Genomic DNA, 12,156 nt, shown 5'->3' with positions numbered 1-12,156 from the left:
TGTAGGATTGCAGTTTAAAGTTTAGGAAGCAATTTCTAAGGCTACTGACTTGCACCCTGAATGTAGACTGAAATAATCCTTATTTCTCATAATGCGGGGGAAGTGTCATAGCCGAGAGGTAAAGGTTCTGCTTTGCATGCATAGGGTCCAAGGTTCAGTCAGCAGGTAGGGCTGGGAGAAACTTCTTGGCTGAAACCCTTGAGAGCTGCTGTCAGTCTCTGTAGACAGTACTGGGCTCGATAAACCAGTGGTCTTACTCAATGTGGGCAGCTTCAACTACGAAGACACACAGAAACATTTGCAAACCCTTTATTTTTTCCATCAGACAGACTGTATACTTGTAATCCTCTATTTGATCATCTCTTTTTCTTTTTTTAACAGCAAGACCCCTTGTACAAACACTGCCTTTAAAGACTACTGTTAATAATGGAACTGTGCTACCAAAGAAACCCAGTGGCTCTCTACCTTCTCCATCAGGAACCAGAAAAGAAATTGTGTCACCAGCAGCAAAAAGGTATTCAATATCTATCTATCTGGTGTATGTATATTACTGCCTGCCTTCAGCATCTAAAACTGCTCCTCTGAGTATTTTTTGCTCTCTGGGTGAAACTTTCGAGATAAATTTCTAGATAATTAAGCCAAATTACAATTGGAAACCTTGTAGAAATATCTTCAACTTTATTCATGCTAGATTAATTAATCAGGATTAATGTTGTTGCAAGAATTCTAAAGGAGGGCATAATTAGGCTGTTATTTTCTTTCCTCTGTAATTTGAGGTTAAGAGCAGGAAATGTCTACTTAGGGATTTTGTAATCTATTCTGAAAATGAGTGCCTTTGTTTCTTTACCGAACCAATAAAAGTAGCAAATACGCTTGATAGGTAGCTCCTCCAGTAGTTTTCTTTCTACTGCCAAATTGTATAAAATTACGGTTCCTGTTCTTCCATTACTTTCATTTTCTGAAGTTTGCTTATTTTCATCCATGACAAGCAGTTAGTGAAGTCCCTCGAAAGCATAGTGAGACAAAATCCCAACCCTTTCTTCCCACTGTTCACATGTGTAAGGGTACTTTTTAAAGATCCTTTTACAATTCCCAGTCATATCTTCTAAAAGCACTTATGCTAAATTGCCACGTTGCTTGACTAGCCTCTGCCCAATATTTTAATCTGGAAATGTATATATATTTTTAAATAACGAATGATTTCTTTGAGTGGCAAGTGACTGTAATGTTCTTTGGTTCCTGTGCCAAGCCACTTGGCAATGTGGTCGTGTTTTGAGCAGGGCTTCTTTTGGGATGACAGTAAGATATTCATAGATGAAGGATTCTCTGTGGTGGGGGGAGAGTTGAGGGTCTGTACAGCACAGAGATGGTATGCTAACCAGAAAGTGAGCCTGCAATGTGCTGTAACAATTGCCCTGGTGTAAAACGGGCGTGTGTGATTCCCCACAGGATTCAAGTTTCTTGCCAGCACAAAGGAACATGCATATGCATGTTGGTGCTTCTTTAATATGGCAGGCAATGGGAGGCAGATTCATGAGGCATGTTGTGTCTGTAAAAGCAGGAGTAGTGTTAACACACTGGACCCTCCCATCCAGTCTAACTTGCCATCATCACTTGTTTTGTACATTTTTTTCTGGGGCTCAGAACACTTTGTCAAAGAGGCAGATATAAGTGTATGCTAAGAACTTTAGTTTACAGTAGGCTGTAAAATGGTGCCTTCCCATCAGCGCCAGCCAGGAAGGAGAACACCAGTTAAGAAAGGTTGGTTTAGAGTAGGGGTCAGCAAACTTTTTCAGCAGGGGGTCGATCAACTGTCCCTCAGACCTGGTGGGGGGCCGGACTATATTTTTTTTGGGGGGGGGAATGAACAAATTCCTATGCCCCACAAATAACCCAGAGATGCATTTTAAATAAAAGGGCACATTCTACTCATGTAAAAACATGCTGATTCCTGGACCGTCCACAGACTGGATTTAGAAGGCGATTGGGCCGGATCCAGCCCCCGGGCCTTAGTTTGCCTAGCCATGGTTTAGAGGAATGATAGTAGAATATACAAAGACAGATGCAGCAAAACATGCATTTCAGAAAACAACAACTTATTTTTAACTTCTGCTTTATTTATGAAGTTGTGTGTTAGCCAATACACTATTCATAATATTTTGTGTGCGCACAGCGGGTTAGGAAATAACTTCAAATGGTAATAGTAAAACAGAATTATTGACACTAACCTGGACAAATTCCTATAAATATCTACATCCATAAATAGCTTTTTTATATCTTAAAAACAAAGATTGGAAGGAAGAGTATGTTCACCTTGCTCTGACCCTCTGAGCAACAGCAAATGTCGTTTCCCCCTAAAACCTCTTTAAGAGTCAGGGAAGCTTCAGAGACTGCAGATTCAGCCATGGGGTGCAGAGCCAAAGCTAACAGCAACTCCCTGCAGCTTGTACAGATGGTGAAATAAACAAATGCATCCACTTTGCACATTTATAGGGCACACCAAGGGTAAATGCTCTGTGCCTGTTAATTTGTAATATATTACATGGTCCTCCAGAATTAAGACAGCCAAACTCCTTGTGCAAAGTCCTCCACAGTTGAAGCTTTGCTGTAGATTGTAACATTGAGAATACTTCCATGTTTTCAATCTTGTCTATCACAAGATTTGGAGATGAGCTCAGTGGTAGAGTACCTTGCTTTGAATACAAAAGGTTCCAGGTTCAGTTTTTCCCTGCGAAATACTTCTGGCTAAGGTGATGTTCACACAGAAATTTAAAGCGTATTTGTGCATATGTGCTTATTTTTTTGCATTGCCCACACAATGTTGTCCTCATCCAAGTGGCAACCTGCTCTTCTCTCCCCCCCCCCCAATTTAATGTGGTAAAGGGGAGGGGAGTACATCATAAACTTGCATGCTACTCAATCGAAGCACATGGTGTGGCAAGCACTTTTTTTTCATATGTGGTGACATTTTGCTGAGTGCCATCTGTCACCGCACCCCCTCCTTCTGCTGGCAAGGTGCTCCTTGGTTGGCTAGTGTTGGTCCTGGCACACACTACTTATGCTTTTTAATCAGCTGTTTTGTACAAGTCTGGCACATATATGTGTCTGTGTGTGTAGTAATATATATATATATATATATATATATATATATATATATATATATATATATATATATATATAAACCTTGTATTAAAAGCAGCACTGTACACAGGTCCGTGTGCTTGCCTACAATGGACCTCAGGTTTCTGGAATTCAGGGAGGGTGGAAGAGCAATGCAGTGGTACCTCTGGTTGCGAATGGGATCCGTTCCAGAGCCCTGTTCGCAATAATAATAATAATAATAATAATAATAATAATAATAATAATAATAATTTATTATTTGTACCCCGCCCATCTGGCTGGGTTTCCCCAGCCACTCTGGGCGGCTTCCAACAGAGATGAAAAATACACTAAAATGTCACATATTAAAAACTTCCCTGAACAGGGCTGCCTTCAGATGTCTTCTGAATGTCAGGTAGTTGTTTATCGCTTTGACATCTGATGGGAGGGCATTCCACAGGGCGGGCGCCACTACCGAGAAGGCCCTCTGCCTGGTTCCCTGTAACTTGGCCTCTCGCAGTGAGGGAACCGCCAGAAGGCCCTCGGAGCTGGACCTCAGTGTCCGGGCAGAACAATGGGGGAGGAGACGCTCCTTCAGATATACTGGACCGAGGCCATTTAGGGCTTTAAAGGTCAGCACCAACACTTTGAATTGTGCTCGGAAACGTACTGGGAGCCAATGTAGGTCTTTCAAGACCGGTGTTATATGGTCTCGGCGGCCGCTCCCAGTCACCAGTCTAGCTGCCACATTCTGGATTAGTTGTAGTTTCCGGGTCACCTTCAAAGGTAGCCCCACGTAGAGCGCATTGCAGTAGTCCAAGCGGGAGATAACCAGAGCATGTACCACTCTGGCGAGACAGTCTGCAGGCAGATAGGGTCTCAGCCTACGTACCAGATGGAGCTGGTAAACAGCTGCCCTGGATACAGATTTGACCTGTGCCTCCATGGACAGCTGTGAGTCCAAAATGACTCCCAGGCTGCGCACCTGGTCCTTCAGGGGCACAGTTACCCCATTCAGGACCAGGGAATCCTCCACACCTGCCTGCCTCCTGTCCCCCAAAAACAGTACTTCTGTCTTGTCAGGATTCAACCTCAATCTGTTAGCCGCCATCCATCCTCCAACCGCTTTCAGACACTCACACAGGACCTTCACCGCCTTCACTGGTTCTGATTTAAAAGAGAGGTAGAGCTGGGTATCATCTGCATACTGATGAACACCCAGCCCAAACCTCCTGATGATCTCTCCCAGTGGCTGCATGTAAATGTTGAAAAGCATGGGGGAGAGGACAGAACCCTGGGGCACCCCACAAGTGAGAGCCCAGGGGTCTGAACACTCATCCCCCACCACCACTTTCTGAACACGGCCCAGGAGGAAGGAGCGGAACCACTGTATGACAGTGCCCCCAGCTCCCAGCCCCTCAAGACGGTCCAGAAGGATGTCATGGTCGATGGTATCAAACGCCGCTGAGAGATCCAGCAGAACTAGGAAACAGCTCTCACCTATGTCCCTAGCCCGCCGGAGATCATCAACCAGTGCGACCAAGGCAGTTTCAGTCCCATGATGAGGCCTGAATCCCGACTGGAAGGGATCCAAATGGTCCGCTTCTTCCAGGCGTGCCTGGAGTTGTTCAGCAACCACTCGCTCGATCACCTTGCCCAAGAATGGAAGGTTTGAGACTAGGCGATAATTGGCCATCGTGGCCGCATCTAAAGATGGTTTTTTAAGAAGCGGTTTAATAACCGCCTCTTTCAGCGGGTCTGGGAAGGCTCCCTCACGGAGGGAAGCATTCACCACCCCACGAAGCCCATCGCCCAGTCCTTCCCGGCTAGCTTTTATAAGCCAGGATGGGCAAGGATCCAGGAGACAGGTGGTTGGCTTCACTCGTCCAAGCAGCCTGTCCACATCCTCGGAGGTAACAGATTGGAATTGATCCCACACAACTTGACCAGACAGGACTCTAGCACTCTCCCGCCCCGGCCCTGCTCCCACGGTGGAGTCTACTTCTTCCCGAATCTGAGCGATTTTATCTGCAAAAAAAATAGCAAAATCATTGCAGGAGAACATGTGGCCCGTACTAGGCCCCGATGTTACAGGTGGTTCCGCTAAATTGTGAACCACCTGAAAGAGTCTCCTGCTGCTGTTTTCTGCAGATGCAATAGAGGCGGTGAAGAAAGTCTTCTTCGCCGTCGCTATCGCCACTTGGTAGGCTCGACGTTGAGCTCTAACCTGTGTCCGGTCAGATTCGGAATGAGTTATCCGCCACCGGCGCTCTAGCCGTCTCAACGATTGTTTCATTGCCCTCAGATCCGTGGAAAACCACGTAGCTCTCCGGGCTCCATGCAATCGGAGAGGGCGCTTCGGAGCCAAACAGTCAATAGCCCTGGTTAACTCCACATTCCAGCGGGCCACCAGGGAATCGGCTGAAAGGCCATCAACATGGGATAAAGCATCCCCTACCACTCTCTGGAAACCATTTGGATCCATTAAGTGGCGGGGGCGGACCATCCGAATCGGTCCCACCTCCCTGCAGAGGGGATGGGTCGCAGAGAAGTCCAGTTGCACCAGGAAGTGGTCTGACCATGGCACTTCTTTCGTTTCACTTTTACTTAGTGTCAGATCACCAACATCCGTAGAGGTAAACACCAGGTCCAAGGCATGTCCGCAGCTATGGGTTGGGCCAGACTTATTCAGGGACAGCCCCATGGAGGCCATGCTTTCCACGAAGTCCCGAGCGGCCCCTTGTAAGGTCGTGTCGGCATGGATGTTAAAATCCCCTAGGACAACCAAGCTAGGTGTCTCCAGGAGAACATCCGCCACGACCTGAAGCAGCTCGGGCAGGGAATCCTTGGTGCAGCGGGGAGGTCGGTACACCAAAAGGAATCGTGTACTGCCCCTATTGCCCAACTTCCAGAACATGCACTCAGAAAACTGGGTCTTCCCAATAGGACGCCTGGTGCAAACTAATGACTTCCTAAAAATCACTGCAACCCCCCCTCCCCGCCCACATGACCTGGGTTGCTGTGCGTAAGAGAAACCTGGTGGACAAGCAGCGGCAAGGACAGGCCCATCTGCTTCATCCAACCAAGTCTCTGTTACACATGCCAGGTCAAGTCCTCCATCCATGATCAAGTCATGGATGGCAGTGGTCTTATGAATCATTGACCTGGCATTGCACAGCAACACTTTCAGGTCATGTGGGTATCCCTTGCTGATTCCAGTACTCATCCGGTCAGGACCAGACCCGGAGGCAGGGATAGTCCTCAGACAACGACTAAACCTGCCTCCTCTGGACGCAGCCTGCGCGTGCGTGGGCCGCAATTCGCCGCCTCTGCGCATGTGCGTGGCGTCAGTTTGCGCATCTGCGCATGCGCGAGCGGTGAAACTCAGAAGTAACCCTTTCCGGTACTTCCGGGTCACCGCGGGACGCAACCTGAAAAGATTTAACCTGAAGCAAACATAACAAGAGGTATGACTGTAATTGAGAATCAGGGACAACAGCACACAGTGCAAATGTATCCTATCAAGCGCAACGTATCTGTGTGGATGGGAAACATTAAGGCAGAGTTCAGCTGAAAGCACTTGTGTGGTTAGGCATGCAAAAAGAGCACACAGAAAAATCAGATATGTGCAACCCAAATGTGCGCTAACAGTCTGGGAGTGTTGACGTTCTGAAACCCTGGAGTGTGGCTGATAGTACTTGTGTATACTGCTGCTGATATAGTAGTAAATAATAGTGAGGTAAACGGATCAACGGCCTGACTGAGTACAAGGCTGCTTCTTATCACAGCTGATATCATATACTGTGTTTTCACTTTTGAATAATTTATCTGAATAGAGGAATGGGGAGTTGAGAAGTGCCCCATGGGTAATAATGACACTTCCTGTCGTTCTTAAATCGTTGGCTCTAGGCAAGTGTTATTAACCTCGGCTTGAATCGGTGCAGATCTTTCATTTAGTCACCTTAGGGAGCGCAAAGGTAACTTGGCTAGAAAACATCATTAAATCAGCAGGGGGTGGGGGGGAACCCTACAATATTTGGCGTGCTCATGCATTCTATGTGCACGGCAGTTTTTAAGTATTCAGTTCTTATTCAAAGCTATTTAAGTGATTATCCTTACAGGTTATAAATGTTTGCAATCACAACCATGCTTAATTACTCTGGGAGCAAGTATGTAATGAGACAATGCTAAGCCTGTTTCCTTCTCTCTCTTTTGTGTGCTGTTTGCACACTCTTATGTTCTGTTCTGCGCTCTTAAGCACTTGGGCGTCCCTTCCCTTGTTCCATAGTCTGTTGCAGGGGTAGCCAACATGGTGCTTCCCGGACATTCTTGGACTACAGTTGCTACCTTCCCCAGCCAACATGGCCAATATTCAGGGTTGATGGAAATTGTAGCCAACAACAACTGGAGGTCACTTGGCTGACCCACCTGTGGTCTATAATGGGACTAACGAAATGATGCTAAACTGCAGAGTTAATTGCAAAGAGATTACATCTGCGGGCACATTGGAAATCTGAAAAACAGCTGTGGGTACCATTTCACAGAAGAAAAAGTGGGGATGCTCGGAACCCCTAGCACCACCACCCCAAAACAGACAAGGAAAAAAACCCTGCACCCACCCCAAGACAAATAAAGCGGGGCGGGGGGCGGATTAAGAGGGGCAGGAAGACCAAGATGTCTCTGTTTAATACTTTAGCCTTCATTTTGTATTTCAGCCTCCTTTCAGGTTACTCAGAGTGGCATTTTAGTCTCTTAGCAATCTTGTGGGATAAGTTAACCTGAGAGATAGGGAGCTGATTAGGGTGAGCTTTGTTTGCTGAGTTCAGTTTGAATGTTTTGGGCTTGCACACAGGACATAGATTAATAGAAGTAGAAAAAGCAGAATTTATGCATGTCACACAATCCAGCTTTAGTGTGGAAGTGGGGGTTGCGGGGCAGGTAACACAAAGTACATGCAGCCCCCTCTGTGATGCATGTCTCTACTGCAGTTTCTTTGCCAGCACCGTACACAACCCGTGAGTTTGTTAACCCAGTTGCAGAAAAACGCAAAACTGATCTTATTCTGGTTGCCCAAGTGTGAGGAAGAAAATTATGAATTTTGTGCTCTGTATCAGGAGTACGCGATTGCATGGGGCAGTCAGGTTGTGCAGTCTTGGGATGCCTGCTACTTTGATTGCACGTAGTTCAGGTTTCCTGAAGCATATGCATGCGCTCTCTCTCTCACACACACACGCGCGCACACACACACACACACACACCCTAACTAGTATAGCAGCCACTTCCACATGGTGCAGTCCCAAACGTACCCACCACATTCACACACACACACACATGCACACTCTTCCATGGTTTGGGATCAAACTTTGGGGGAAGCATCTGCCAGCTGCTGTGACGGGGAGGAATTTGGATGATTATACCCCTCTTCACTTATTTAGCGTGCAAAATGGGAGGGTGGGAGATGGAACATCAAATCAAATCAAATCAAAACTTTATTAGCAAAGCCAACAGGCCACAGCTATACAAGAATTAAAAATAGAAATAAGGAGAAAAGGGAGAAAAGAACAAGCAAAAGGAGGTCCGTCAGATGAACAAGTCTGTCACTCAGATGGTGGGGAGATGGAACATCATCCATGCCAACTTTTACAGATCCAGCAGGTAGGATACGTAGTTTGAGCCTTCAGCACCCCAAGAAATCACTAGGTGGGTCAAATATGCCGCCGTCAATACCCTCAAGAATGTGACATGTGGTTCTTAGAGGAAACTAACAGGCGTATTGCCTAAACTGGGCCAGAAAAGAAAAAGGGACAGCACTGATAACTAGAGTGATCTTAAGGAAATAATATAACTAAAGTATTCAACATAAATATGAAAGAAATTATTGTCTTCAAAGGAACCCCAAAATGTAAATAATTTCTTATGTGTTTATACGAGGAAAAAAATGTGTTGGTCCACAGAGGGTCAAACTTAAAAACCCCAAAGTCATACAAATACAGCATTTGCCTCCCTCTTACTTAAATAATGCTAAATTTGAGAAGAGATGGTGGTTTATGTTCCTAGAAAACAGCACTGTCAACTGTCCCTTGATATGAACTATACTGATCATACAGAAATTTACTCAAGGTAGGGCAGATTTTCTCTTGGTTACGAAATGTTCCTCTTTTTATATAAAAAAAAACATGTTGCTGTTGATTCTTTAAAAACTTAACTCCTGTGTATGGTTGTCCCCCTTTTCATCTCATCCCCCCCCCCCAGTGACCTGAATTCTATCTTTAGCTGGAATGATTGGAGAGTATTTGCTTCCTTTCTTGCCTGACGTACTGTGAAGATATTTTGAATGTCTGGCATTTCAAATAATTATACACCACCATTCATTATTTCTATGTCTGTCTGTGTGTATAACTTATCCTGTCCTTCTTGTCTCTCCCCCAACCCTTTACTGCTCTAGTATTGAGTTTCCTGTCTGTCCTCCATTGATTACTGCTGGCTGTATTCACCAGTTTTTGTTGTTGTTGTTGTTTTTTTAACTTTTTAAACCCAAAGATCCTGAGATGTCTACATACAGAAAGCATTGCTTAATGTATTAAAGTGCTTTGCAAACTCTTTGTGGGGCTCTCAGAATCTTTTGCTCAAGGTGCTACAGTGGTACCTCACAAGACGAATGCCTCGTAAGACGAAAAACTCGCAAAACGAAAGAGTTTTTCGTTTTTTGAGTTGCTTCGCAAGACGGATTTCCCTATGGGCTTGCTTCGCAAGATGAAAACGTCTTGCAAGTTTGTTTCCTTTGTCTTGCAAGTTTGTTTCCTTTTTCTTAAAACTGCATTCACTTCGAGGAGCAACTCATAGCATGCGGTGTGGTAGCCTTTTTTGAGGTTTCTGAAGATTTTGGTGATTTTTGAAGCTTTTCCAAAGTCCGTGCTTCGCAAGACGAAAAAATCGCAAGACGAAAAAACTCGCGGAACGAATTAATTTCGTCTTGCGAGGCACCACTGTATGTTTATCGGTTAGCTTGAACAATCAAGGTAGCTGAACAAGGAACTTGTTAAATGATTCAGTTCCTTAATTCTGCTTCACATAATATGCAGGATTGTATATTGATTGCATGAAAAATGTATACATCTTGTATTTTAACTTTTTTTTATATGAATGTTCTCTGTCTGTACATTCTTATTTTTACTGCATTCACTTTTATTCTGCTTTGTTTATGCACTTCTCATTCATGGATTAAGCAGGTCTGTGAGTCTTCTCAATGCATGCAAACTGAAAAAAACTGCTCTAAGGTGAGGGAATTCTTACAAGTATTGTAACATGTCATTTTCGTTAGTCCATCTGTCTCCCATCATTCATAATGAAATTAGCAGTTTGCATCACCAGTAGTATGTATTTGTAGTAATAAGTGAAAGCTTGAGTAGTTGAAAGAAAGAAAAAGGAAGTTCCCATAACCAGCACTTTTCATATTACATTTTAAGGAGTATTAACTTTGTTTCCTCTGTTTCTGTACTAACGTTCCTATACTAACGTTTCTGGCTTCTTGGTGAGGATTTCTTTCTGATCCGAATGCCTTTACATGCAAACATTTTATGTGCAATGAAACTGTGCTTGTTAACATAAGAATATAAGAATAACCTGCTGGGTGGGGCCAATGGCCTGTCTAATCCACCATCCTGTTCTCACATTGGCCGACTTGATGCTTGGTGGGAAATCAGTGAGCAGAACATGATCCCAAGAGCACTCTTCCTTCCTGTGGTTTCCAGCAGATGCTATTTCGAAACATTGCTCCCTCCATTTGTGGAGGTAGAACAGCTGCCATCATGGCTGGTAGCCATTGATAGCCCTCTCCTACAGGAATTTGTGCTGCTGTTGGCTTTGAAGCCGCTTTGAATCTGCTTGCGGTTTTTTATCCAAGTCCTAGATGCAAATGTATGGGAGGTGTGCGGCCTAATCGGAAAACCCAAAGGTGCCATTGCTGAGCTATCCCACAAGGGCAAAACCCAGGGAAGCTCTCTGACCAATTCTGTAAAGGTTTATCTAGTTTATATATTCTTTATTTATACCATATGTAAGGCCTTCTCAGTTCATTTGTCTGGAAACTTTTGGGTACCCGAAGAAGAATTTGACTACTACCAATCAGTATTGTGAATTGTTTTTGGAACTTCTCCCCATTTTCCAAACCGGTTTGCTAAAGGAAATAACCGCTGTTCTCAAAACAGAAATCCAAAGTCCTACTGAGCTTTAAGAGTTTGTTGCATGGGTCCCTGCATCGTGGTCTCAATTGCCCTAATGAGAGCAATCTAAAGTGTTGATATATTTCAGCCAATTCACAATATGACTATGTTTCAGCGAAAAATATTGAACCGTGACTGAAATATTTATGACCTTGAACTAAACCCAGTTAAATGACTTACGGCACAAAACATTTAACTTGAGTTTAGTTTCAGGTAAAAATACTTAGAAGCATAGATCCATATGTTATATATTCTTACGTAACATGCCTGTTGACGTTGTATCAGCATGACTAGGGACGTCACCAAAAATGGCAGAAGTGAGTGCCCCTGTTCCATTGATTGCAAGTAGGTTCCAGGTGAGCTTGATTCAGTCTTCCTTTTAGTTATAAACATATTAATAATAAACAACAAGACTGAAAGTACAAAACGTTCCAAAAGAGTCAAGTCAGTTCTGTTATTTTTACAGACTACCTGTTGATGAAAAAGGCAAATGACCTGTTAAGACATGAAACAAAGTATGAAGGAAACCACTTCCCCCACCTCTATAACTTCCTTTCCTCAAAGAGCCACACAACTGGTCTCTGGTGATGGGAAAGGTGATGATCAGTCCTCCAGATCCCTTGTGAAGCATACTTTCTGAAGGTCTGGAACTGTGATAACAGATCCCAGCACCCCCAGTGGGAAAATGATGCCATGTGTATCAGTTTCTGCTGGGGAGAAGACCCTCTACACACCCACACAGATTCTACATTTTCCCCACAGAATATTGGGTTGCTTGTGCATCCCTGAGAATGACTGAGACCAGGATGTGGTCCTATATTTGCATTTATGTTTA

General features: G+C 44.4%; 1 protein-coding gene across 5 annotated transcripts in view; it reads left to right on the top strand.

Annotated features, from left to right (window-relative positions):
• The window catches only part of EML1 (EMAP like 1), a 133,374-nt gene that overhangs the window by 80,931 nt on the left and 40,287 nt on the right, over positions 1-12,156 (top strand). For 3 of the 5 annotated variants that reach the window (XM_081859869.1, XM_081859867.1, XM_081859868.1), the window contains exons 3-4: positions 382-514; positions 10,329-10,376. In XM_081859869.1, the coding sequence (XP_081715995.1) occupies positions 382-514; positions 10,329-10,376 (181 nt within the window). The remainder of the gene's footprint in view (positions 1-381; positions 515-10,328; positions 10,377-12,156) is intronic. The other 2 variants (XM_081859870.1, XM_081859871.1) reach the window with 1 other exon arrangement.

Source organism: Podarcis erhardii (assembly GCF_964252035.2).
Source record: "Podarcis erhardii genome assembly, chromosome: 1".
Lineage (NCBI taxonomy): Eukaryota > Metazoa > Chordata > Lepidosauria > Squamata > Lacertidae > Podarcis > Podarcis erhardii.
Note: the sequence above shows the minus strand (reverse complement) of the source record. Positions and strands in the feature narration are given on the sequence as shown.